Here is a 26,853-nt window from a genome sequence, read left to right on the forward strand (position 1 = left end):
CAACATCTGTCCTGTGTTGCTCGCCCCCATGAGGAACGTCCCTAACCCTGCACGCCCCGCCCTGCGGAGCTGCAGCCACCTCTGGGGCGGGGGGGCGGCGGGTAGCAGCTTCGCAGGGTGGCCAGAGACAAGCAATTTGCTTCAAACTCTGTCCTGTACCAAAAAAAAAAAAAAAAATGCCCTAGACCCCCTAACGTCCTGGCAGAACTCGGGCATACAAGGTCTTGCCTGAAAAGCCCCCCACGCAGTAAACTGCAGGGTGCCTGCTCTGCCTAACTTCTTTCAGACCTCAGGGAGCGTGGGACATTTCAGATGCAATGTTTAGAGTGCTGATCATCATCCCCTTTGGCAGCCCAGGGGGGCTGAGTTCAAGATAGCTGTACGGGGCACGGCAAGGTAGGTAAGTGGTGCCAAAGGGAGGCTACCATTTCAAGAATCTAGGATGCAGCTGCACAGCCGTGTTGGGCTTCTGTAGAATATTTAGGAGCACTGTTCATTTCTAAAGTAGTGGCTGATTGTCATGTGTTGTGAAGCTGTTTTCACCATCTCTTCTTCCGCAATACTAATAAGTGAAAAGAAAAGGAGGACTTGTGGCACCTTAGAGACTAACCAATTTATTTGAGCATAAGCTTTCCTGAGCTACAGCTCACTTCATCGGATGCATGCATCCGATGAAGTGAGCTGTAGCTCAGGAAAGCTTATGCTCAAATAAATTGGTTAGTCTCTAAGGTGCCACAAGTCCTCCTTTTCTTTTTGCGAATACAGACTAACACGGCTGCTACTCTGAAACTAATAAGTGAGTTTACCTTCAATATGGAGAAGGGGGTTTCCTTTAAATTTATTCTCATCTGGGCTCTCCAGTGCCATTTGTCATCTGTGTATGTTTTTTAGACTGTAAGGTCCAGAGGGAACAGACTGTCTTTATTGTTGTGTATTGTACAGCACCAAGCACCTAGTCAAATAATAACAATCTCTTTCACATCTTCTAGAATTAAGCAATTTTTCTTCCTTGCTTTTTAATAGAAGTTTCTCATATTATTTCTGAGATCTTGTGATGTATCCTTGTTCCTTATATTTTTGGCAATGGAGGAGAAAATGGCTTTCAGTTTCAATTTTTTTCTCAGTCACATGGATTTCAAAGTACTTCCTCCTTGAGTTTCAAGTGTGACTTTTATGCAATACTAAAGTCCACAAGAGGAGAATACAAGTGTCCAGTTACCATATAACACTATATTTAAGCTTGGAAGGATTATATTTTTTATCAGCTAGTGTTAGTAACCATCGATATCATGGTACAAGCACACGGACAAAAAAGTTTCCACAAGTAATTGAAATGTACAGATAGGCAAAGGAAGAAAAATGTTGCTTGAGAACTTAGCATTTGATTTAAGGCTATTTACTTTATATAGTTTGACATGTGATGTTGACAATTTGTGTTTTAATAATTATAAAGCTTTAACTTTTTGAATTTCAGTGCTTACTGTCATTAGATAATTGTCTGACCCCACCCGAATTTCCCACAACTGGGAAAATTTAAATTGATAAAACTTGAAATAAAAAGCATGAAACCCACAATTTTGTGCTACTGTGAAAATTAAGCCAATAAAAAGATTTTAAAATGCTTAAAAATAGATATTGATATTATCAGTTGAAATTATATTTAAAAAAAATTGAATTCTGCCAAGCTTAGCTATATATCAGACTGGAGTCTAGTAAGAGAAAAGGAGATCTCTGTATAGTGCTTATAAAATTTTAAGTCCCCTCCTTTTATGAGCAACTACAGCAGCAGAGAGAGACAAGATACAATCTGGGACAGCAATAATAGAAAGGGGTGAAATTTTACAATAGATTGTTTTCTTTATTTGCTGGAGTCAAGAGACTCTGAAATGACAGTGGTGGCCAGCAGGGTTCATCCAGTTATCCTATAACCATGTCATCAATATTGCCAATCCCTAGTGTTCAAAAAATTATAAATCAAGTCTCAAAAATCATGAGATTTTTAATATATAATAAATGTTGGGTTCTTTTGATTTGTCTTCTGCTTTTTGAGCTGTTAGGATTCATGTTAAGTTTTTCTCCATAACCATGAGGGCTAGAAACAGCTTTCATTTTAAAGAAGCGAGAGTCTCATGTAGTCAATGACTTAAGGAGCGAGAGCTTTAAGGCTGCAGCTCAATAAAATCCTGAGATTTGGCAACACTGCCCTAACTGAATCCAATATCAACAATGTGCTCAACCTTTGAGACCTCAATAGCAATACATCTACTTAGTTTTAGACTGTGATGATGAAATATCATGGACTGTTAGCTAGAACAGTGGTTCTCAACCAGGGGTCCGGGGCTCCCTAGGGGGCTGCGAGCAGGTTTCAGGGGGTCCACCAAGCAGGGCCAGAATTAGACTCACTGTGGCCCAGGGCAGAAAGTAGAAGCTCCACCACCTGGGACTGAAGCCTGGGGCCCTCATCCCCGCCACTCAGGACTGAAGCTGAAGCTTGAGCAATGTAGCTTTGTGGGGGGCCCTGTGGCATGGGGCTCCAGGCAACTGCCTTGCTTGCTGTCCCTTAACACTGGCCCTGGCTTCTGTATGCAGAAAAGCAATCGTTGTGGCTGGCACAGGTGGGCCATGGAGTTTTTATTGTATGTCGGGGTGGGGGCTTAGAACAAAAAAGGGTGAGAACCCCTGAACTAGAGCGTATGAAAGGCTGAGTGTTTTAAAATCAGACTTTCAATCTGTCTCTGCACTTGGTCTCGTATGTTTGAAACTGTCTGTCTAAGCCAGTGATATTAATCCTTTTCAACCTGCGGGCCAAACATATTATTTAAAAAAAAAGATCAAGAGGCTACAATTAATATTTTAAGCTAGACTCATTGCCTTGTGCCACTCCCTTTGCACTACCCAAGCGGTGCAAAGGAGCAGAAACCACCTGCAAGTTTTCTGTTGGGGATTCCTCTGGAATAAGGGGAGTCTCCAGCAGGTGCAGAGCCAGCATACCCAGCTCCTACACCTCCCCTCCTCACAGCCCTATTTTAGGAGACATATTGAGAGCAGGGTGGGGAAATGGCTATCACAGTGCATTGACTGTCCCCCTGCTGATATGTGGTCCCTGTGGACCTGTAGTCAGGTAGTACAAGTTACAGCATCCCTAGGCTGCTCTAAGCTTTGCTGAGGCAGAAAATCAGGGAGCTGATTCTCAGCTTCTCTTCTTTTCCTCTCCTGGGTATCCCAGGACTTTAAGAATCACATCCTTTTTGAACTGACTTAGCTAGGCTGGCTAAAGCTCTAGTACTGCTAAAATAAAGCTACTGCCTAAGACAGGATCAGTGCTGCTTGCCGTCAAACCTCACAAGTTTACAAAGCGTGTTCAAAAACTGCAATAGACTAACTACCATGCTACGGACCATGGTCCAAGGCCTGGAGTGTGCCTAAAGAGCATACATACAGCTCAAGCTGAGGGTTCAAAGGCAATTTTTTAGTCATCTTTGTGCTCCCCCATTATGGGGCCATTGAGCATTGGGTCATTCCCAGCCACAGCATGGCTGATCTAAAGTAGGCTGACTTCCAGAGTCCTGTGGGGGCATTCTGGCAGATAGGGAATGTTGGCCCACATGGATGCCCTAGGCATACCCTGGTTTCCCCAATCACACCCTCCAGGTCAGCAGCTAGGAGGCAGGATGCCGTAGGAGCCACTGTGGTAGTTCTCCATCACCTGAGGATCCTCTTACTTGAGTGGTATCCTCAAGGAGTTGAATCTACTGACTATTAGGCACTTTGACACTCATAGGTCAGGCTTTGTCCCTATGAGCCTGACTCTCCGCTGTCTTGCACCTTGTGTAGCCATTTACTCCTGTGCAGCCATTTATCAGAAGAGAAGCATTTTCCGCTCACTTTACACAGGTGTAAATGGCTACATAAGATACATGGCAGTGGAGAATTAGCCTCTATGTAGAGAAAAGTAGCTTGTAGCATGGGTTTGGCTAGCTACAGCCATGTCAGAAAATGGTTGTCCAGCATGGTTTGAGATTCATCTCTGAACACAGTAATAAGTAGCACAGTTCAAGGCGTAGGACCAGATCTTCAGCTCTGCTAAGGCTACTTTGTATTAGTGCAGTGGCACAAAGCAGCCTTCCACCTGCTCAGCTGTCCAGCAGAGGATTCTCCTTGTTGGGGCCAGTCTACAGATGGCTTTAAACCTGAAATTCCACACCAAGGTGAAGTGACCAATTCACAGCAGCCCCTACTTTATGGCTTGTTTGTTCTGATATTCATATTGCACAGGGAAATCCACAGTTAATCTGAAGGGCTTCTGCATTTTCATAGTAATCTCTAGACTCTGATGGCTTTTGTTAATGAACAGAAAGAAGCTCTTCAATCTGTATTCTACATTGAATGTAGCAGAGAAGAAGAGCCTTGGTGGAGAATGTAAAATTATGTACTTGATTTCAGCAAGCGAGCATATGTACATGTGTATTGGAAAGGAGTCCCAGGCAGAAATCTGGATCTGAATGCACCCACACTTCAGGGAAGTTTGGATCTGGCCCATCTGTGACTCAGGCCCATCTGTAGTATGTACATCTGTAGCTAATACATAATGTAGCTATATATGTCTATGTGACATATCAAGGTACAATCCAGACTAATGAGAAGCTGTGTCATCCCTGCCCTCTAACCTGGGACCCTTTACAATGCTTTGCTGCTGTAGCCTCCAGCCTGGATTTCTCACAAACAACCTCCAGTATGCAAGTCAGTCCCAGCTATGTCTGGGTGTGAGCTTCAGCCAGCCACACCTTGGCTCTTACCAGCCTTGGTTATAGTCCGTTATTGCTTTACTAGAAATAATATACACATAATTTTCCACCCTAAATGGAGTTTCCCAGACACTTCCATTTAAACACACTGGATTAGATAAAACAATAAAACACGTTTATTAACTACAAAGAGAGATTTTAAGTGAGTACAAGTAATGAGGCATAAAAGCCAGAAATGGTTACAAAATAAAGATAAAAATTCTACTAGTGTTTAACTTAACAAACTATGTTAAATTCAAAGCAAAGTTTTCTCATCACATGCTTTCAACAGTTTTACTGAGCAAACTCCTTAGGTCAGAACCCCTTTTCCAATCCAACAAATGCTTCCTTCGTTGCTTCTGGTGTCATGAATGCAATAAGCAGGGACGGGGGGTGTCTTGGAGTGTTTATCCCTCCTTTTTGTAGTGTCAGTCCCCCTCTTGAAAGCCATTTCCAGCTGAGATTGAGGAGATAGAGTCTATAGAGAAGGATGTTCCCTGTTGCTTTTTCCTCACCAGTTTGATGAGTGTGTTTACTGGTTAAATGCAGATTAAGCAATGCACACATTCCTTTGTTTGAGTCAGCTCTTTTTGCAACCTCAGTTTGGAACATGTGTTAATAACAACATACAGTGGCATCTCATAACTTCACATACAATGTTGCCACACCCAATTTTCAAGACAATAATGACCTGCAAATTATGAGTTTTTAAATGAAACCTCACAAAGATGATTACCAGTAGTGTGTGGGGTGTGGACACAGGGGTATATCCTGTCAGTCTATATCTGTCTATCTTATTTATATAGGGGAGGCAGCAGGGTCCTATGGATAAGATGTTGGACTAGGAGTCAGGAAACCAGGATTCTATTCCTGGTATTGTCACTCACTATGTGGCCTTGGGCAAGCCAAGCCTTGGTGTGGATTGCACTCTCAGCAAATTTGCGGATGATACTAAACTGGGAGGAGTGGTAGATATGCTGGAGGGGAGGGATAGGATACAGAAGGACCTAGACAAATTGGAGGATTGGGCCAAAAGAAATCTGATGAGGTTCAATAAGGATAAGTGCAGGGTCCTGCACTTAGGACGGAAGAATCCAATGCACCGCTACAGACTAGGGACCGAATGGCTAGGCAGCAGTTCTGCGGAAAAGGACCTAGGGGTGACAGTGGACGAGAAGCTGGATATGAGTCAGCAGTGTGCCCTTGTTGCCAAGAAGGCCAATGGCATTTTGGGATGTATAAGTAGGGGCATAGCGAGCAGATCGAGGGACATGATCGTTCCCGTCTATTCGACATTGGTGAGGCCTCATCTGGAGTACTGTGTCCAGTTTTGGGCCCCACACTACAAGAAGGATGTGGATAAATTGGAGAGAGTCCAGCGAAGGGCAACAAAAATGATTAGGGGTCTAGAACACATGAGTTATGAGGAGAGGCTGAGGGAACTGGGATTGTTTAGTCTACAGAAAAGAAGAATGAGGGGGAATTTGATAGCTGCTTTCAACTACCTGAAAGGGGGTTCCAAAGAGGATGGCTCTAGACTGTTCTCAATGGTAGCAGATGACAGAACGAGGAGTAATGGTCTCAAGTTGCAGTGGGGGAGGTTTAGATTGGATATTAGGAAAATCTTTTTCACTAAGAGGGTGGTGAAACACTGGAATGCGTTACCTAGGGAGGTGGTAGAATCTCCTTCCTTAGAGGTTTTTAAGGTCAGGCTTGACAAAGCCCTGGCTGGGATGATTTAACTGGGAATTGGTCCTGCTTCAAGCAGGGGGTTAGACTAGATGACCTTCAGGGGTCCCTTCCAACCCTGATATTCTATGATTCTATGATTCTATGATTCTAAGCCACAACTTCTCTGTGCATCTGTGAAATGTGGATAATAATGCCTATCCATTTTTGTAGTGGGCTTTGAAATCCTTTCTAGAAACTCCCACTGAACTCAGAGAAGAGAAAAGCTCCTAATAAACTTTGGTATGACATAATTGATAGGAATATGGCTTTATTAGAACTTTGAATATAAACAAAAGGCATTCAGGTAGAAATAATCTAACTTTCTTAGGTACTCAAGAAATGTACAGGAAGTTAGGATGCTTGCGCTGCTAATAGACTGAAGTGGTAGAGCCCATGTGCGGGGCTTCTTTTAGGAGGTTTATGGTACAGCAGGCACAAAGTGCTGCAAGCTGGGAGACCTCACTGTCTTCCTGAAACCACAATGTCAAGAGGAGACAGGTGTATGTAAGCTTCTTAGCTCTCACCGGATCAGAGGCAGGGGAGAGCAAAATAGCTAAGTATGTTCAGCAGGGATTTCCAGAGAGAGAAATGGTGGCCCAGTGCATTGGCAGGGGGGATTTTTAATACCAACTGTTCATAGCGATCCGTTCAAATAACAATTTGGGGTCCTGTGTTCCACCAGCCTCCACTGAGGTGGCAGGCCAAGTCCGTTTGCACCTGTGAACCCCTGCGCCCAGGGGCATTTGGTGCATGGATCAGGTTACTGCATTTTCGCAACCAGTTTGTTCATGCAAATATCTGCACACACAGCTGCAGAGTTTTGCATCAGCATATGGCTGTATTAATGGAGTCAATAGACAAGGTGGTCCTGAGTGTCTTGGGGAATATGCATTAAATAAAGCTGCTTGGCTGTATGGGGCAGGGATTGTCTTTTATTATATGGCTGTATAGCATCTAGCACAATGGGGCCCGACATGATTGAGGCATCTTGGTGCTACTGCAGTGTATATATTAAATAAAATATTTAATTGTACATCAAGAAAAGTAATTTCTCTGTGCTTTTGTTTTGCCTGCAGAATGCAGATTTGGTGTGAAAAGCGTTTGAATTAGTATATGTGCAAATCTATGTTTTAGAGAAATAATGGCTGTAGTTTAAGGTGTTGGGAGATCTCTCCCTTTCCTGCAGTGGCAGCTCAGCAAGGCTCTTTGTTTGCAAGGAGGCCCCAGAGAAGATGTTTGTATGTGAGATTTCCAAAATAGTTCTTTAGTCATTTATAATGGGATGGAGGCTAAGGCACGTTCCTGCCCCAAAGATTTTACAATGTAAAGTCCAGTACTCCAGGGGGCTGGAGATCTTCAATGCCAATTGTTTTCAATGAGAGCTGAGTGTGCTCAGCACCTCACAAGGATCTCAGAAAGCCACAGCTGTGGTAGGGTGGGTGGAGAAGGGCTCAGCCCATATAACAGACCCTGGAAACATTATCGCTCCCTAAACTCAGAAATAGCTGGAATACCTCTGGAGAGCACTCACTGGAGTAGCAACTGCAACATCCTTAGAAAGGCTTGTGTGTGTGTGTCCCACCACTTCCCTGGCTTTGGTCTGTCAGCTTGTGCAGGAGGCTAGCTACCTCTGCTGGTAGTGCTCTTTGTTTCTCTAGGTGCTCAGTGAGAATGCAGGCTTAAACAGCAGCTGTTCCTTGTACAATGTGTACGGGAGGGCTCTTGGTAGATTCTCCCAACCCTGTGAACCTGTGCAGGGCCTGGACTTACATTAGGCAAAGCACTGAGCAGCAGATCGAGTAGGGCAGGGTCCTGTTTTCCACCTTCAAACCCATCTCCAGAGTCAAGAGTTATTCTGTATGTTCCGCACAATGCAAGTATTACGGCAAAGGGACCAATGACCAGAGCTGCAGGGATTGTATGTTGCTCTAAAGTTATTATGAAAAACAGTGAGCAGGCAGCAAGACAAGGCAGGGAAATTCAACCTCGGGGCTATGGTATGGTCTGATATCACTTATTCTTCATGATGATTATTCTCCTGTGGAAGAATCTCCTCATCAGTAGGGTAGGATTTTCTCTGCCAGTTCCTTCATTTGGTGCTTTATTCCCTCCCTCATTTTAGCACATGGAAGATGAAGTCCTACCAAAAGCTGGCAACAGACATCCCCCAGCCTACAGAATCCTATGCTGAAGAAGAGAGCATTGATGGGAAGCCGCCCTACCTTTGGAAGTTGTCCACTTGGTGGTTGGGTGTTGGCCTGCTGCTGATGGTAGCTGGCCTGCTGAGTGGAGTCACCATGTGGGTGCTCAGACAGGCATCTGGGGGCCACTGTGGACAGACACCCCTAGAGAAATGCAGCATTGTTCCTGAGCCTCTCCGCTTTGACTGCTACCCTGAGAGGAACGTGGTGGTGACGAAAGAGCTCTGTGAGAGCAGGGGGTGCTGCTTTATTGAACGTGACCAGCCTTTGGGGAGCAGGAGTGGAGTGCCCTGGTGCTTTTACCCCCCTGACTTCCCCAGCTACACCCTGGAGAGCCTGAACCAGACTGAGCTGGGAATGGTGGGTTTGCTGAGGAGGAAGGTGAAGGCCTATTATCCCAGAGACATTGAGAGGCTGAAGCTGAGCGTGGAGTTTGAAACAGATACTCGGTTACACATCAAGGTGAGTTGCCTTCTCTGGTGTGTGTGTCCCTTCCCTTCAAGGCCTCCATGCCTAGAAGGGTCCCAGGTAGGGCCTCTCAGTCCGGCTAACTAAATCCCCTGGTCTCTGCAGGCTGACACCAGCCCCTGGCCAGCAATAGAACCCATCTCATGTCTTAGTCTAGGGTCAAGCCAGACATGGCAGCTGTACCCCCTGGCACTAGCTGTTGCTGTCTTCTTGCTGAGTTTAGCTTGCTGTCAGGTTGCCCCTCTGAGCCAATTAAACACTCCTTTGCCTCCTGCTTCGCTGTTTGTAAGGCATGTTTTCCCCCTTTTATAGATCACGGATTCCACAAGCCCTCGATTCGAAGTCCCCCTGGAGGTTCCTCAGGCAATGAAGAGAGCAGAGAATCCCATATACAGCCTGGAGTTCTCCAAGGAGCCTTTTGGCCTGCTGCTGAGGCGCAGAGCCTCTGGCACTGTGCTGTAAGAGTTCCCCCTCCTCTTCTCTCTCTCCAACTTCAGCAGCTGACCCCACCCGTTAGCTCCACCTGTGGGGGCACCACAGAGCTGAGGCTAGGAGGGGGGAAGGAACTGTCTCTCTCCTCTCCTAAGACCAAGTCCGCCACCTGCTTGGTTTATTCACCTGTGTTTGGGTGGGAAGAACATGAGCTTTGCTGTGTCAGCATGCCCTCTAGGCTGGGGGAGACAGCTGATCTCCCTCTTCCTCCTTCCTCAAGAACCGAGGTTTCAGACACCATGGGGATGGGCACCGCATAAGAACCTAGAGAGGAGCACATCACTTCCTGGGTCTGGGTAGAAAGAATGCAGGGCTGACTCTGGGAACTTGGTCAATGTGGTCATGATGTGGCTTGGCACGGAGAGAAGAGTTTGTCCTTCTGCATTTACAAAGTGCTTGTTTGCATAATGTATTAATGACTTAGTGATTGTCCGGTGCCTTCCAAATGTAAAGCATTGTGTAAGTGCTAAGTGGGATTGTTTTTACGCTGCACACCAGATGGCCTGTGGGGTGCAAGTTTGGACTGAGGCCAGATAATCTGGGGAAGAAATCAGTGTGAGGGCTGTAAATCTGGCTCTTTTCTCGCACACGCACACACACTGGATTTGCCAGGGGAAGGGCCAAATGCCGTCCTGGTGTAAGTATGTACAGATCCATTCTGTGACCTGCCCACAGCCTTAAGCATGTGGCCAGTTCTAGCAGGACGGGGCATGTTAGAGAAGAGCTCTTTGCTTTGCTCTCCACCTCAAATGCACCACCCTTTCCTTATTTTACTGTTGCTTAAAACTTTGTGTATTTGCTAAACCGGTCCTCTTCGGAGTAGTTTGCTGGTGGTTAGACAATCAGGAAACCTCACTCCTGTGTTGTTTCTGTAGCTTAGAGACTTAAATATAATCTCCGAGGAGACTTTCGCACCTTGACTTGAAACCTAATCTCTGGATCAGACTGAGTCATGCTGACCTTTGGGCCAGGTTGTGTCCTGGCTCTGCATTTGGCTGGGTTATGAGAGTTCACTCAAATTGCTGAGCCATGGGATTTGTAACAGAATTTAGGAGTCTGTGCACCAGGGGTAGAAGGTACCTAGTTTGTGCAGTAGTTTGAGATCCTGGAGGGAAGGTGCCGTGATTGCTATTCGCAGCAGCAGAGGAGCAGGCTGACATTGTTTTAATGATATTTGTCCTCTCTTGCTCCTGCTCTGTCCCTCACCCTGCTTCTTGCCCACTTTTTGTATCTTCTCTCACTCCCCTCCCGCCACTCGTCCAGGTTAAACACAACCGTGGCTCCCTTGATCTTCGCTGACCAGTTTCTCCAGATTTCGACCGTCCTCCCTTCAAAATTCCTCTACGGCCTCGGGGAGCATCGGAGCAGCTTCCTGCACAGCCTGAACTGGACCACCCTGACGCTGTGGGCCCGGGATGTCCCTCCCATGGTACTATGGTCCCCTCGGTGATACGTGCAGGGCCAGAGTCTTGCTATTTCAACTCCGCTGTTGCCCATCAAAGGTTCCCCTCAGGGGAACAGGCCCAACCTGCACAGCTGCCTTACATACAAGAACTGTGTTTGCTTCCTTCCATAGCCCAGCTCAGAACCCGGCATCAGGTTACTTCTGAGCAGACACATGACCCCTCTGTGTTTTGGTGTAGCAAGTCCCCTCCTGTGCTGGTTTGGCAGCCCGTCCTCTCCCCTCTAGAGCAGATAACACCCCTCTTCTGGGAATGGCTCTGTGCCACTATGGTGCACAGAGGTTTTACTGCTTCCCAGTTCCCTCGGGAGTTTGATGGGTGGAGTCTGACTACTGGCAACTCCTTCAGCAAAGCTGGGTGAATTTCTGAGGAAGACACAGCTCTGATGCGTGTTTTAGACCCCGAGTAACAGTGAGATGTGGGCAGGCTAAGAATGTGTCTGCTAAGTCTTTTAACATCCAGAGGGCTTCCCCCCTTCCTCTCTGTGGTTAACTTGAAGGGTTACGGGAAGGTCATGCTGGGTCAAAGGCGACCAGGTTCAAAGGCGACCTCTCCACTCAGCAGCAGAGGACTCTTGAATCACCTCACCAGCTTAGTCTGGGGTCTGTGTTAATAGAGACTCCTCAGCTGAGCAGAGTTCCTTTTGGTGTGGGACATGGGCCATTAGGGATGGAGCTGAGACACAGCAAACTTGGGTCACATAGGAAGGAAACATCTTTTCCCTTTGGGTTTCTCGCGCCCCATTTTACGTTTGTGTCCTTCACTCCCCTCTAGCTCTGTTTAAAGATGACTGTGTCCTGTACATGGATTTATTTAATCTGTTGCCATGGGCTCACATGGCAGCCATTTGTATCTTTGCCACTGTGAGAGAAGTATGGTCGTTGTGCCTGGCAGCCCTACTTATGCATAATTCCCTTGCTTTATGATGCCTTCTAGAAGGCCCTTTGTAGCTCATCCTGTCCCACTCCATCACTGATCCCTTCTGTTACAGTAGCTTCCGTTTTGGTTTTTTTTTTTTTTGCTTTTCTCTGCTGAAATACCCCAAGCCCCTTTGGCCTTCAGATGCAAACTCTGCAATGATTCTGGGTGCCCATTGCCCCTTTCTCTCCAGGCTGATCACGACTCTCCTACATATTGGTGATCAGAACTGACATGCCTAGCCAAGGTCTAAATCACGCTGAGCCAAGAGGGTCCAGAAGGCATCTGTCAACTGCTCCCCATGGCTCATAACTCTCCTTCCTAAGACACCTCCCTTGTTATCCATTCTGCCTTCCTTTGGGTGACCCTGACATATTGAAAACAAGTTTCTTATCAGACAACTTCTGTTTTGCAGGAGTCATACAACCTCTATGGAGCTCACCCATTTTACCTGCTGATGGAGGAAGGGGGAGCTGCTCATGGTGTTTTCCTCCTGAATAGCAATGCAATGGGTACGTGCTTTCTTATGCTACATTGGGGTGGAGCAGGCATTCAGGGCCTGATGAGGGAAGCCCCCTGCTTTACCAGCCTGCAGGCCCTGACGGTGGCATCTCATAGATATTGGTGCTATTCCTATCATTAGAAAAGGGACCTGCTGGCTTTGGGAGCTGGAGCTGGCCAGGTTGGGAGGGCTGACCTGAGGTGGCAATTCAGGAACTTGGGGCAAAGAGGAGCAGTAAAAGAGAAAGAGGTGGTTTCATGCCCCTTTATTGAGCCAGACATCTGTTTCCTGGCTAAACTTAGGCTCTTTAGCAACTGTCGAGCGGTTTAACCACACAGGCAGCTGCTGAACTGTAGTCTGAAAAGCCAGCTTCTCTCATGCCCCTGGTCCAGCCGTGTTCTCCTCTAATATATCTGCCCTTTAACTACGTGGAGAGTGCGACTTCTGGTGCAGGCAGGGATATAAATCTGCTGGCTGCTTTTCTCACAGTGGTACCCTGCTGATGCCAGCTGTGGCTTCCACAGAGAGCTGCTATAAAGCAGCAGCCTGTCCATGCCAGCTGGGACTCCAGAACTGTAAGCATCCGCTCACCGATGGCATATTGGTACCAGCCAGGACTCCAGCAGGGTGAGCTTCCTGATGGTCACGCCAGGCCAATGTCAGCAAGGGCACGGACACTGTGAGGTTCTTTACACCAGTGACCTGTTCGTGCCACCTGGGACCCTGATGTTATGGGGCTCCTGACACCAGTGCCATGTTCGTTCCACCTGTGTATGTTTTATTGCAACAGAACTCCCAAGAATAACTGGGCAGGGAAGTGCTGTGAAAACACGCCAGCTGTATCGGAGGTGTGAGAGTTTACACATACAGTGCACCCTTTCCAGCAAAGCCCTCAGTCCGACAGACAATCGCTCTCACATTCAGCTCTTAATTTATCATTCAGTTGTGTGAGCTCTGGAATGGGTTCTACGCTATCGAGACAGAAAGCACTGTTGGGCTTAGTTCTGGAATGGAAATGGTGAGAGCGCCACACCTTTCAGGTCTAGAAAACAGATTTTGTAATAATCCTTTGCACGTCTGTTGCTCCTGAAATACAGTGATACCAAGTCACGCTGCAGCCTTTAAGCCTTCAGAGCCCCCGGTGCAATACAGAGGTGCTATTACTCCCACTTTACAGATGGGGAATTGAGAGACGGGGCTATAGACGTATATTTTTGCCTATGGTCACATTTGTCTGTGGAAGAGTCATGATTCGAGTCTGGACTTCTGACCCCATTTCATGCTTTAGCCATTGGACCACTGTTTCATTGTCTCTATTCTGTCACTTTCCAAAGAGGTGGCTCTGCAACCAGCTCCTGCCTTGACCTGGAGAACCATTGGGGGAGTTCTGGATTTTTACATCTTCTTGGGTCCTGATCCCAACATGGTCATCCAGCAGTACCAGCAGGTGATAGGTAAATATCAATACCCCAGCCATTCCCTGTGCATCTCACCCCCAAGACAGCCTGTTGAATAACCATTCCTTTGTATGCTTAGACATGCCCATCATCTCCATCCACTGCCATTGCTGTCACATTTAGACATTAGCACCTGTCTCACCAGATTCATCGTGATGTTCTCCGCCACCAGGGATGTTGCCTCTTCCTCATCTCCACCAGAGCCTCCCTCTCATTCAGAATTGCCCTAGTCATTACCGCCTCCATCAGGGTTGCCAAGCTCGTCATTGTCTCCATTCCAATTGTGTTGTTCCAGGTTTCCCTGCCATGCCACCATTCTGGGGGCTGGGGTTCCATCTGTGCCGCTGGGGCTATGGGACAAGCAATGAAACCTGGCAGATTGTGAAAGCCATGAGGAATTATCAGATACCACAGGTAAAATAAATACCTGCTGTCCAGGGGAGGCTAGGCAGCTCCACAGAAGCATTTCCACACCATGCAATTCTGCATCTCTTCTTTGCAGGATGCTCAGTGGAATGATATTGATTACATGGAAGGGTACCGGGACTTCACCTTTGACCCCATGAAGTTTGACACCCTCCCGCAGTTGGTGGAAGACCTTCACAAGCATGGCCAGTACTACGTCATCATCCTGGTATACTGACTTCTCTGACTTTCTTCCTCAATTATACACTGGGGTTGTTTTCATTTCTAAAACTTCAGGCAGATGCAGCCAGAGTCTGCATGTGAGATGTTTCAGAGTAGCAGCCCAGTTAGTCTGTATCCACAAAAAGAAAAGGAGGACTTGTGGCACCTTAGAAACTAACAAATTTATTTGAGCATGAGCTTTTGTGAGCTACAGCTCACTTCATCGGATGCATTCTGTGTTCACCTCGCAAATACAAACAAGAGCAGGAGCTACTCGCTGCTCCATGGGGTGTCAGGCTCCCCACAATAAGAGTTGCTTCTGTCTATTTCAATGATAAACATTTTGGCACAGAGCCTTAGCTGGTGCTGATGCCAACAGAGCTATGCTGATTTACACCAGCTGAGGATCTAGCCCTTTGTTTTTTAGCATATGCCTTACCCTCTGAGCAAGTATGATGCTTGGCTTTGAGCAATAGCCTGAAAGAGCATCAGGTACTTTTGTGACCTTCTTTTTAACACACACACCCTTGTCCCTCTCTTGGCCTCACACAGGCCTCTGCTTGGGAGGAGTGGCTAGGACCCCCACTGGAATCCGTAAGCACGACCTTTGGAATTTCCCCCTTTTCTGCAGGGGAGCTCTAGCGACAGGTCCAGTGTTATCCCGCTGCCTTCCTGTCTGCTCTGTGTGTAAACCTCCCAATGTCTCAATCACACAAGGAGACACTGATGCAGTTATCTGTCAATCAGTCTGATTCATGGGTTCTCAACCTTGGGGTTGTGACCCGGTCATCACCTCCCTGCCCCTCTTATACTGGTAAATGGGAGGCAGGTTCCAGCTAAACCCCAGCTTGATGGAACTGGGGGTCCTGGAATGGAAAAGGTTGAGAACCCCTGGTCTAACAGAGTGATTCCACTAATTGTTGTTCCATTGGCCATATACTCAGCATTGCTGTGAGATGATGCTTCCTGTCCTTGGACTTTTGGGGCCTTCCCCCTCGTTTCCTCCCTCCCTGCCCCGCCAACAACAAAAAAATCTATCTATAACCCAACCCTTGATCCTTGGAGAAGTGACACTTTATACAACATTCTTTCTCACAAGTGGAAATGCTGCAGCAAGTTTCTGTTCCTCTTGGTCAATTTGGCAGTAACATGTGAGCTTTCGTCAACCTTAATATGGTGGGCCAGGGCTCTCAGGATGAGTCATTTGTTCTCTGAGTTAGACCGGGGTGTATTGGTGAGGCTTCAGGGACACTGCAGGGAGAGTGTAACCTTCTGTCCATATGTTTCCAGGATCCTGGGATCAGCAGCACTAATCCTCCTGGCTCTTATTGGCCTTACGATGAAGGCTTGAGACGTGGCATATTCATAAATACTACTCAGGGGCAAACGCTGATTGGACAGGTAAGAGGGGTGCAACTCGGGTGAAATCCTGACTCCACAGAAGTCTATGGGAGTTTTGCCATTGGCTTCAGTGAGACCAAGATTTCACCCCTAGTGTTGTTAAGGGGAAAATAATAAAAATAATGGTCCAGTGACCTTTCCGTACTGTCTGCTCTGAGCCTGAAGCTCTCCTTGTTCTCTTAAATGTAGTTCCCATTGACATCACTGTAAAGAGAGCTGAATAGGCCGTGTGGGGAAAATACTGAGCCGGATTATGATCTCACCCCCATATGACTCCAGGGTGACCTCTTGGAAATCAGTGGAGTCACATGAACACAAGTGAAGTCAGAATCTGTTGTGTGGCCCTAAACTGTCAGTCTGATTCTCTACATTTCTCCCTATTTCTGGAATGATGAAATATTGCCCCTGGTGAGCAAATCTGTGGAGTTGCTCCATTTATTACCTACAGTCCATTGTGACTTCTCATCCAGCTCATCTCAGGCTTATAAATTGTGGGCTCCTACTGCGTACCTCTCTTTCTCTCTCAAGTACTTTAAGAAAGTTTGAAAGGCACTGGAGAAAAACAGATGATCGTTAAGCTAAAAATTATGGGCCTGATTCCCTGGGGGTGTAAAGTGCTGTGAAATCCAGACTCTTCACTCACTCAGAGTATGGTGGTACTTTACACCTAGTTTGTGCTTGCTCTGCACATGTGTAAACAATTACACAGGGTGCAAGGCAGGGAAGAATCAGGCCCCATATTTAAAAAAACATTGGTCCCATTGTTACTACTGGCACCTTAGAATATTCAAGCAGAACTTGAAAAATCAAATGGGCTTTTCAGCAGCAAAAAGCTGCCCGTTCACCATCTGCATTTTAAATTCCACCTTCTCCACAGGGGAGAAGGTGAAATTTCAAAAGTGGACCAGGCTAAGTCTCAAGCTCCAGCCACCAGTGGCAGATAGGAAGGTCAGTGGTGTGTTAACAGGTGGAGGGTGGCTGGACTGCCATCTTTGCAGGTGTACAATAGGCTGTGATACCCTGAACGCGCTCTGTTCCTTGGTGCAGCTGGCCGATGAGAGGTTCACAGAAAGTGTTATTTGCTGGCCTTTCCATAGGTGTGGCCTGGCTTCACTGCTTTCCCTGACTTCTCCAACCCGGACACTTACCAGTGGTGGCTGGAGAATCTGAACCGTTTCCATGCTCGTGTCCCCTTTGATGGGCTTTGGATCGTAAGTTCCTCCTTACCTCTGTTGGGTCTGAGCTACAAAGGCAGGGGCTCTCCAAGCTACTTCCCCATGCTCCCACCAGCATAGTGCATGTCTCACTTATCCCTGAAGCATTTGTACCTCTCTGAGCTCCTGTTTTTCCAGTTTCCTTGTCCTTGATGAGCTCTGTGTCCCTGAAGGCACATATACACTGAGAGGCACATGTAGTGCGTGTCCAGTGTACGCTTTCACTGCGCTGGATAAAAGGGCGCCAGGCTGCACGTTGTTCCAGGTACTGAACATGCTGGAGTTTTAACAGGTCGGGACCAACGATGCAGTTGGCTTCCCAAGTCCAGGGGTGGATTAGGACTCCAGCTCTGAATGGCTCAAGAAGCAAGGACAGCCGTGGAGAGGTCCCATTGGGTCCTTGTTGCTTTGGCCACATGGCTGGTCCCGTAGGGGTGTAGGTGAGCAGCGTCTGGTCTCTGAGAAGAGGTCAGCTCCCAGTTGATAATCACCAAAACCCTATGAATGAAATTTCAACTTGACTTTCTCTGTCTAGGACATGAATGAACCATCCGACTTCAAGGACGGGTCGGTGGATGGCTGTTCCCCAGGGAAACTCGATAACCCTCCCTACATGCCCGGTAAGAAGGGAAATAAAAGACAGGCTGTGCTGGTGCAAGCAGGTGTAACTTCCGTTGGGAGCTGGGCCTACCGACACCATGGCTTCATGTGGCCCATAGGTTTTAGCCTCTGTATAGGTGTGCAGGTGTGTAAGTGTGTATATGTGTGTGTGCTGTCTGTTCTCTGACATGCCTGTAGCACGGCATTCCCAGCACTCGGGGTTGTGCACATGGGCTCAGGTTTCAAACACAGGTACCTAACCGTGTATTCAGACACCTGCATGACCAGTTTTAGCCCTGAAGTGTTGACTAAGGAACCTAACCATTGATATGCCCGCACAGGGGGACAGCTGGCCCACGGACCGTTACCAGCTCTGCCGGCTTTATGCTGCTGCGGGGTTCCTGACTGGCTGCTGCTGGCCAGCACCTAGCCCCTTGGTGCCGTGCGAGCGGCCTGGAGAGCTGGCCCAGAGGCTACTGAATAGCGTGTGAGGCGCAGGTACCTGTGTCTGGGTGCAGGTGTTTGCTGGCTGCCGTGCTGCACAGAGCTTCTTCTCACAGCCTCTCTCCCTCCCCATTAGCTGTGCTGGGCAGCTCCCTCTCTGCAAAGACCGTGTGCGCCTCGGCGAAGCAGAGCGCCTCCATGCACTACAACCTCCACAACCTCTACGGGCTGATGGAAGCCAAAGCCACAGCTAGGTAATGGCCAGCGTGTGTGTCGGCCCGTCGACTCCAGTGAGCAGGCTCAAGCCCTGCGTCAACGAGCGGCTCCACAGAACTGTGTCCGAGACACCAGCGTGAGGCATCCCGCCCACAGGAGGCTGGTCTGTTCCCAACGCATTGGCTCCAGGCTGGGGTTTGAGCCCCTGAGCTGGGGGTGAAATGCTCTGGCCCCCCACGCTGCATTCACAGCCCAGGGGCGGGAGTTTAACAGAGTCCGAAGCCTCAGGCGCTGGTGAAGGGGAGAGTACCCCCACCTCTCCGGTTCATGGAGTTTGGGGCTACACAAGGGAAATCCTGGGACTGCCCTAGACCTGTGTCCTCCTCATGCAGCTCCCATTGGTGAGGCTGGGGCGGCTGGTTCCTCCCGGCGGTTTCCTCGCCTTGCCAGGCTGGGTCTCAGAGTCGCACTGGGTGTGGAGCAGGGGCTGGCTGCTGCCCTGAGTCACTGCACTGGCTGTACCCTTGTTTTGAGTCTCACAGTTGCCCCCGTCTGTTCCCGGTACCCAAGTCTCCACCTTGTCTTTCAGCGCCTTGATCCAGATCCGAGGGAAGCGCCCACTTGTGATTTCTCGCTCCACCTTCCCCAGCCAGGGCAGGTACTCGGGACACTGGCTCGGTGACAACAGGAGCAAGTGGAAAGACATGTACTGGTCAGTCCCAGGTGAGCGGCTCTCCTGACAACAGGCAGGCCTCTCAGACACCAGCCTTCACCCGCTGGGGACAGAATCGCCCCCAGAGACTGGCCTGCATCTTCCCTGGTCGTGCTGGCTCCTCCCTTCCCACGTGCTAGGCAGCGGCTCCTCCATTAAACAGCCATGGGGAATTACACCTTATCGCTGGCCTGTAATTGAGATGGGGCCTTTCGCTGTTACCTTCTGGGAGGGCAGCCGAGGGTCTGGAGTCTGCTCCCAGCTCCAGGACTGGCTGCGATGGGAGCCGGCTGCCAGCTCGCAGGCATCGTGGCAGCTGTTTGGTCCTGCGGTGGGTGAGAGGTAACCCCCCCCCAGGCATGTTCCCAGCCATGTACGTGTCGCAGTCTGTACAAGGGAACAGCACAGCGCATCGGTCTGAGTGTTGTCCCGAGGAGGATCGGGGAGATCCTCTCCAGATGTCCCTGGCTGCTTCTGGACTCCATGCCTCTGTGTTTGCAGGGGTGCTGAGCTTCAATCTCTTTGGGATCCCGCTGGTTGGGGCAGACATCTGTGGGTTCTCCGGCACCACCTCGGAGGAGCTATGCACCCGCTGGATGCAGCTCGGAGCCTTCTACCCCTTCGCCCGAAACCACAACACCCAGAATGAAAAGGTAACCGGGAGGCTCCCTCCCAAGGGACCGCAGCACCCATGGGGGCTCTAGGGCTGATGCCATCCTCAGAGAGCTGCATTCGAATGGGGGAAGGGCCCAGAGCAGTAGGGAGAGGTCGCTGCTAGTTGGGGACAGGGGGATGGTTGCTGCTGGGAGCGGTCAAGGGGTGTTGGTCGTCCGTTCTCTGCAGCTCCCTGGGACAGACTCCTGGTAGAGCCCGTTTGTCCGTCTGTCCTGCCTGTTGACACTCTGGTTGTCTGGCCTGCCCAGGCCCAGGATCCGGTGGCGTTCGGCTCAGTGGTGCGGACGGCCATGAAGGAGGTGCTGCTGACGCGCTATGCCCTGCTGCCCTTCCTCTACACGCTCTTCCACCGGGCACACCTGCAGGGCCACACCGTCGCTCGACCCTTGTTCTTCGAGTAAGAAACTCCTCTGACCGCTCTGGATGGTTTCCTGCCCCACGGGCGACCCACAGCGGGGCATGGCCTCCTGACCCCTGGTGGGCATGCCTGCCTCCCTCCCTTCCCCCAGGTGAACACAGCCCCCCTCCCTTCCCCTGGCAGGCACTCTCTGACCCATGGGGCCCCTCCACTCCTTTCTGTGGGTGGGCCTGGCCCCAGCCCTTCTTACCCACAGGCAGGATCCATGAAAGCTGATGCCATGGATCTACAAGCAGGCATGAAATCACAGACTGTGGTGCCGCTAATACAGGCAGTTGCTACCCCCTGTTGGTGCTGAGGTTCAGGGGCACTGGCCTCGTTCAGGCTGCAGGGCCCAGAGGTCAGTGGCATCAGCAGGTCAGCTCCGAGGCGCCCTCTTCCTGCTGTAGGTTTCCGCAGGACGTGATCACGTACTCAGTTGACAAGCAGTTTCTGTGGGGGCGGAGCCTGTTGGTGACACCTGTGCTGGAGCCCGGAGTGGACTCTGTGATTGGCTACTTCCCCAGAGGGGTGTGGTACGATTACTACACGGTAAGGAGCAGTGCATGCTGGGAGGCGGGACAATGGATTTGTGCATTTCCCTACCCAAGGGCTATGGAGACCCTGGCTGCAAAGGGCCCCTCATCTGACAGAGCCCTGCAGCCTGTGAAAGCAACCGGGGTGCCGACTGCATCAGAAATCAGAGCAGGCGTGGGTCCCTGTGCCAGAGGGGATGGGGAGGGAGCGGGGCAGGAGTGGCCAGTGCACCTCTGACCTGCCCTGCCTGTCGATCTGCTCTTCCCTGGGATGGGAGCTCGCAACAGCCTCCTGTCCTGTCCCCTGGGCTTGGTCTTGAGGAGAGCAGGAATCGGAGGGTCGGAGAAGGTCCTTCCCAGACAGTCACCTGCAGACCAGCCGGTGGGCACCACTGCCACCATCAGAGACTGCAGGAAAGGGTTATGGCCACTGCCTCGTTTCTGAGCGTGTCCTCCTGCCCTGTGTGCGTCTGTGCTCCCGCCTGTGCGCTCCCTCTGCCCCGTGCGTCTCTGTGCACCTGCCTCTGCCCCGTGCGTCTCTGCGCTCCCTGTGCCCCATGCACGTCTGTGCACCTGCCTCTGCTCTCCTCCCGCCCCGTGCGGCTCTGCACCCTTGCTTCCACCTCTGCACTCCCCCAGCCCTGTGTGTGTATGAGCCCCGGGCTGGTGCCCCATGTCTGTGCTCCCCCGGATTGATGCCCATGCCCTGTGCTCCCCGTGCCCTGTGTGTGGTGGGTGTGAGATGCGCCAGTGTCCGTGGCCTGTGCAGTGTATGAGTCCCAGGGCCAGTGCCCGTGGCCTGCTCTCCCCCTGCCCCCTATGTATGGTGGATATGGGCCTGGCTGGTGCTTGTGGCCTCGGGGAGGGGGTGGTCTCCAGACCCGTGGACAGACAGCCACTCCCTCTTGCCCACCCTGCTGCCTACACTCTGTGTGTCTCTCACTGCCTCTGCAGGGCTCCTCTGTGAACAGCAGTGGGGAGAGCCTGAAGATGGCTGCTCCGCTGGACCACATCAACCTGCACATCTGGGAGGGCGCCATTCTCCCCACCCAGGTGAGGCTGCTCCCCCTGCTGCATCTGGAGCACCACCCCAGGGCACAGGAATAACCCTCGTCCCATGCTCCAGATCCCTGCGTCTGGCTGCCTGCTGCCCGGCTCCAGGGCATGTCAGGAGAGTCGCTCACCCTGCCCGGGACGCGCGGGACTGTCTGCCGCACCAGGAGGCTGCCCTTACAGGGCTGGTCTCCGTGCTGCAGCCGAGAACGTGACGCTCCTCAGGGGTCAGGGTCAGGAGCTTTCCTGAGATGCCTCCCTTGGCACAAACTGGTGGGAGGGCGGGGGCAGGATCCGTGCTGTCTGGGCCATTGTCTCCACTCTGTGGCGTATTCACTGCCATGGCCTGCCCCGTGCCCGGTCCTCTACACCTGGAGAACTAGGGGGGGCCCCCTCAGTGGAGTGCCTGGTCTCAGCAGTTGCTCTCTTGAACCCCAGAAACCTGGGAGCACCACCTGGGTGAGCAGCGGGAACTCCCTGCACCTGATCGCAGCCCTGTCCCAGAATGCCAGCGCCTGGGGGGACCTCTTCTGGGATGACGGGGAGAGCCTGGACACCTTCGAGAGGGGTGACTACTCCTACCTGGTGTTCAATGTCACACAGGTAGGGGACCCCAGCTCGGGGGTGGAATGCGCTACCCCCCACCCAGACTTTCCAGAGCCACAGGCTTGCTCTGGCCCCAGGCAGCTGGAGCCACCTGGCCCATTGTGGGGGTGCAGATGGTACAGCATCCTCCTGCCTGAATGGGGCTGTGGTCTCTGGACTCGGGTCTCTGGACCTGGCCAGCTGGGGGAGCTGAGATTGGGGCTTGTGACCAGTGCCCTCTGCTGGACAGCGCTGGGCTCAGTGTGCTTGTCTCAGTGCCCGAGGGGCTGGGAAGCAGAGCAGCCCAAATTGCACACGTGGGCGGTGGGGAGGGGAGGTGACTGTGTGATAGCCAGGGCGTGGCCAACAGGAGCAGTGGAGGGCGGGGGCTGTCCTCAGGTGTGGGTACAGGTGCTGTAGCCGTGGCTACCGACGTCCACTTAGTCTGGACGACAGCAGGCCCCACCTCTCGGCATCTCGCCTAGAACATCTTCACCTCCACTGTCCTTCACGCCAACGTGGAAGCCACCTACATCACTGTGGATGTGCTGAGTGTCTATGGGGTCCGGGACGAGCCCAGCAGGGTCACCGTCAACGGCAAAGAGAATCCCTTCTCCTACCTGGAGAACCAGGTAACTCAGCCCCCGCCAGCGCCTGGTATGTCCCTCCCCTGCCCAGCGACACTCGCCTCCTTCTCCTGTCAGCGCCCCGCGTGCCCTCCCCCTGCCCAGCGATGACTGGCTCCTTCCCCATCAGCCCCCCACGTGCCCTCCCCCACCCAGGGATGACTGGCTCCTTCCCCATCAGCCCCCCACGTGCCCTCCCCCACCCAGGGATGACGGGCTCCTTCCCCATCAGCCCCCCACGTGCCCTCCCCCACCCAGGGATGACGGGCTCCTTCCTCCAGCCGCACACTCTGCTCTGGCTCTGACAGGGGCACATTTCTGTTCTGCAGTCCTGACGTGCAGAAGGACAGGCACTTCAGCTTCCTCCTCTGTTGCCCATTGGCAGCTGGCCTCACCCCACTGGCCCTGCCCTCCGAGACCCCGGTCTGGGAGTTACCCAGAGCACATGGTGCTGCTCCCTGCTCTGGACTGGGCTTGTGCGCCGAGCGGGGGAACTGGGAGCGGGGAAGGGCTGTTAGGGGTTAGAGCAGGGCAGTGGGAGTCAGGATGCCTGGGTTCCATTCCCAGCGCTGCCGGGCTCGCTGTGCCTCGTGCCCCAGGGGGCTAGTTGCATGGGCCCCTCTCCAGCGGAGCTGTGAGCTCAGCTCATTGTTTGCACAGCACTTGGAAGTGCTCACTGAGTGGGCAGGTGCAGATGCTGAAGGTTGTTCTAGCCCATTGCCCTGCTCTGCCCCTTAGCACCCGTCTGCTCTGCCCCCCCCCAGCCCCAAACCATCAGCTGTTACATCACAGGGCAGCGTGGCGCGTGCTCCAGCTGTGATGGGGGGGGTGTGCACCCAGCCCGGCGCTGTGTGCTGCATGGGCCCCCATGTCCCACTTTGAGCTTGAGTTTCTCCGTGTACTGCAGGTTCTCACGGTGAGCGACCTCAACCTCAACCTGAGCCAGGGATTCTCCATCCGCTGGCTGTGACTGCCGCACGCGCCTGGAGCTGGGCTCTGGAGGTTTCTCCGTCCGTCCATGTGTCTCTGTGCGGGGGTGGGGATAGGGAGGAGTTTCTGGGCATCCATGCGCACGCCAAGGCCCTGGCTGTGGGGTGCCGCTCTGTGCCACTGCTGGCTGGCTCCGGGTCCCTGTTCAGGGCTGCCTCCTGCCCACATCGGTTTGGACACAGACTGGATTCCACAGCTGCTTTGTGCCCGAGCTCAGCCTGCCTTTCCTGGCTCTCCCTGTCCCCAGGGGACTGCTCCTGCAGGGCAGCGAGAGCCAAAACTCTGCCCTGCTGACGCTCCCGAGCTCTGCCGAAGATACTCTCTGCCTTGGCCCTTGACGCAGGGTTTGTGTTTAAAGACTCGGCTGTCCCATGCCCAGGACTGGGGCCTGGTGAGAGGCTCTGGTCAGCCGTTCTGTTCGCCTGTCTCCTGACACCAGCAGCACAGCGACGTCTCCTGTGACCCGGCTTTCACAACCTGCTGGCACGGTGCATCCCAGAGGGCATCAGCGCGCTGGGGTGGGGGGTGTGCTATACTGCCCAACCGGCAGGCCACGTCAGCGCTGACCTTCCTCCAGCCAGATGTCCCTGCATTACGGACAGTACTGCAGCACCCGGGGGGGAGGGAGGGAAGCACTGCGTACACAGGGGCTCCATGGCGGCCCACCAGGCTCCCATGGCACTGCGGGAGCAGCCTCAGTGCTAGCAACAGTGGTGGGATTTTCAGAAGGAAGCTGAGAGCCGCCCCACGCCGGGTCTGGCTGTGACACGGGTGGCAGTGCTGGGAGAAGTTAGGGAAAGGCCCCTGAATGCTCCTGGTGCTGCTCTGTCCGGGATGAATAAAGACAAGTAGAGGTGGCTGCTGTCTGGCTGTTGTTTCTGGGGCAGGGTGAGTCTGTCCTGGCATTCACTGCACACCCTACCTGTCTGCTGTGCCCCATGTGGGCCTGGCTGCGTCCATCCCATGACCGTGACTTCCCCCCCGCCCCCTTTGGTGTGTCCCCTCTGCCTGTTGTGTGTTGTCATGATGCAGCCGGTGCATCCCCTGGGACAGGGCTGTCTCTAGTGCAGGTCCGCCTGGTGCCAGCACAAGGGGGCCCTGATCCTTGATGGGGGTCTTGGTACAACCTTGATTCCAATAATAATGAAGCCGCCCTGGTCTGAGGCTGCATGTAACAGACTCTGCCCTGTGCAATATGTGCCCAGATCGGAGCAGGGGAAATGACGGGAGAAGCCCGGATTGTGCAGATTCATTCAGCAGTACTGTGCAATGCACCCTAGCAAGCTCCCCTGCCAGCCCCAGTGCAGCAGGGAAAGGCTGGTCCGAGGCCAGGCTGTGGGTTCACTTCCCTGCTGTCACACGGTCCCTGAGTGATCCTGGGTAAGTCATTCAGGGTACGTCTGCAGCTGAGAGGCGTGATTCCTCGTGGGGGCAGATGTACCCGTGAGAGCACTGCTCGTGCCAGCCCACGGGGCCAGGGCAGCCTGAATAGCCACCTGAGTACGTTCCCCAGGATCTTGGAGGGGATTGCAGTCGGGGGGCGAGCCCAAGCCCCCGCCCCTGTCACCCTGCTATGTTTAGCATGCTGGCACCTGGAGGTCTGCCAGAGCTGGGCATTACACCCCAGACCCCTCCTACCCTCCGCCAGCTGAGCCCCCCTGTACACCGGGGCCCCCCTGTACACCGGGGCCCCCCTGTACACCGGGGCCCCCGCGCTGTCCTGCAGCTACTATGACAGGAGGTGGGCGGTGGCTCCGGTCACAGTGCGGCCGGTGCTGGGCCATGCATGGGCTCCCTGGCCCCGGCCGCTGTCCTGCCCAGTCTCAGGTGGGTGCCCAGGGAGGTTCCCCCCGTCCAGCCGCCGGGGGCCGTGCAGCGAGAGGGGCGGTGCCTCCTGTTGCCCACCAGGTGGCGCTGCGGAGCTGGCGGGTGGGTGCAGTTCCCCCGCTGCCCTGGGCTGGCGGCGAGGCGGGGTGTAGGTCACGCCTCGGGCCACCAGGGGGCGTCACCTGCGGGCAGCCCTCGTGTGTGACGGGTGCGGGGACGGTGCGTGGCTGCGGAGGCAGTTCCTGCGGCGGGACGCTCGGTGGCGACGCGCGGGGACGGTTCCCCCGTCACGCCGCCAGGTGGCGCCGAGCCCCTCCGGAGCCATCGAGTCGTCGGACAGGGGCAGTCTCAGTTTTGGTTCCGGGTCAATCCCAGGGCGACAGTAGCCGTTTCCGGTTCCGGTGTAAACGGGCCCGGCTTTGAGCGGCAGGTGGGTGCAACTCAGGTGCCCTCCCCCCCTCCTGGGAGCAGCGCGGGGCTGGGGGCGGGGTCGGTGAATACCGGGGTTAGGTGGGGGGATGAATGGCGAGGGGCCGCGGGAGTAGTGGGGGGAGGGGCTGGGGTTACCGGGGCGGGGGCGGGGATGGAGGGAGTTACGGGGGGGCCGGGGGAGTAGCGGGGGGAGGGGCCGCGGGAGTAGCGGGGGGAGGGGCTGGGGTTACCGGGGCTGGGGCTGGGATGGAGGGAGTTACGGGGGGGCCGGGGGAGTAGCGGGGGGAGGGGCCGCGGGAGTAGCGGGGGGAGGGGCTGGGGTTACCGGGGCTGGGGCTGGGTGAGTAGCGGGGGGAGGGGCCGCGGGAGTAGCGGGGGGAGGGGCTGGGGTTACCGGGGCGGGGGCGGGGATGGAGGGGGTTACGGGGGGCTGGGTGAGTAGCGGGGGGAGGGACCGGGGTAGTAGCAGGGGGAGGGGCTGGGGTTGCGGGGGCGGGGATGG

The 26,853-nt window shown here is 52.7% G+C and overlaps 2 protein-coding genes across 6 annotated transcripts in view; both read left to right on the forward strand.

Moving 5' to 3' along the window:
- Positions 1 to 24,949, forward strand: part of LOC140918192 (lysosomal alpha-glucosidase) — a 28,813-nt gene extending 3,864 nt beyond the window's left edge. Inside the window, exons 1-20 of one of the 4 annotated variants that reach the window (XM_073362021.2) lie at positions 215 to 400; positions 8,638 to 9,178; positions 9,497 to 9,642; positions 10,940 to 11,105; positions 12,473 to 12,569; positions 13,894 to 14,013; positions 14,312 to 14,430; positions 14,519 to 14,650; positions 15,934 to 16,044; positions 17,142 to 17,255; positions 17,794 to 17,878; positions 18,439 to 18,556; positions 19,108 to 19,241; positions 19,732 to 19,883; positions 20,154 to 20,302; positions 20,713 to 20,854; positions 21,793 to 21,891; positions 22,330 to 22,494; positions 22,962 to 23,108; positions 24,010 to 24,949. In XM_073362021.2, the coding sequence (XP_073218122.2) occupies positions 8,648 to 9,178; positions 9,497 to 9,642; positions 10,940 to 11,105; positions 12,473 to 12,569; positions 13,894 to 14,013; positions 14,312 to 14,430; positions 14,519 to 14,650; positions 15,934 to 16,044; positions 17,142 to 17,255; positions 17,794 to 17,878; positions 18,439 to 18,556; positions 19,108 to 19,241; positions 19,732 to 19,883; positions 20,154 to 20,302; positions 20,713 to 20,854; positions 21,793 to 21,891; positions 22,330 to 22,494; positions 22,962 to 23,108; positions 24,010 to 24,072 (2,790 nt within the window). In that variant the 5' untranslated portion in view covers positions 215 to 400; positions 8,638 to 8,647 and the 3' untranslated portion in view covers positions 24,073 to 24,949. Of the gene's footprint in view, positions 1 to 214; positions 401 to 6,918; positions 7,073 to 8,637; positions 9,179 to 9,496; positions 9,643 to 10,939; positions 11,106 to 12,472; positions 12,570 to 13,893; positions 14,014 to 14,311; positions 14,431 to 14,518; positions 14,651 to 15,933; positions 16,045 to 17,141; positions 17,256 to 17,793; positions 17,879 to 18,438; positions 18,557 to 19,107; positions 19,242 to 19,731; positions 19,884 to 20,153; positions 20,303 to 20,712; positions 20,855 to 21,792; positions 21,892 to 22,329; positions 22,495 to 22,961; positions 23,109 to 24,009 lie in introns of those variants that run through there. The other 3 variants (XM_073362022.2, XM_073362019.2, XM_073362020.2) reach the window with 3 other exon arrangements.
- A 1,332-nt stretch (positions 24,950 to 26,281) lies between these two features.
- INTS1 (integrator complex subunit 1) overlaps positions 26,282 to 26,853 on the forward strand; it is a 35,981-nt gene continuing 35,409 nt past the window's right edge. For both annotated transcript variants that reach the window (XM_073362033.1, XM_073362034.1), the window contains exon 1: positions 26,282 to 26,349. The gene's annotated coding sequence lies outside the window, so the exon portion shown is untranslated. The remainder of the gene's footprint in view (positions 26,350 to 26,853) is intronic.

The sequence above is a fragment of the Lepidochelys kempii genome, chromosome 10 (genome assembly GCF_965140285.1).
Source record: "Lepidochelys kempii isolate rLepKem1 chromosome 10, rLepKem1.hap1, whole genome shotgun sequence".
NCBI lineage: Eukaryota > Metazoa > Chordata > Testudines > Cheloniidae > Lepidochelys > Lepidochelys kempii.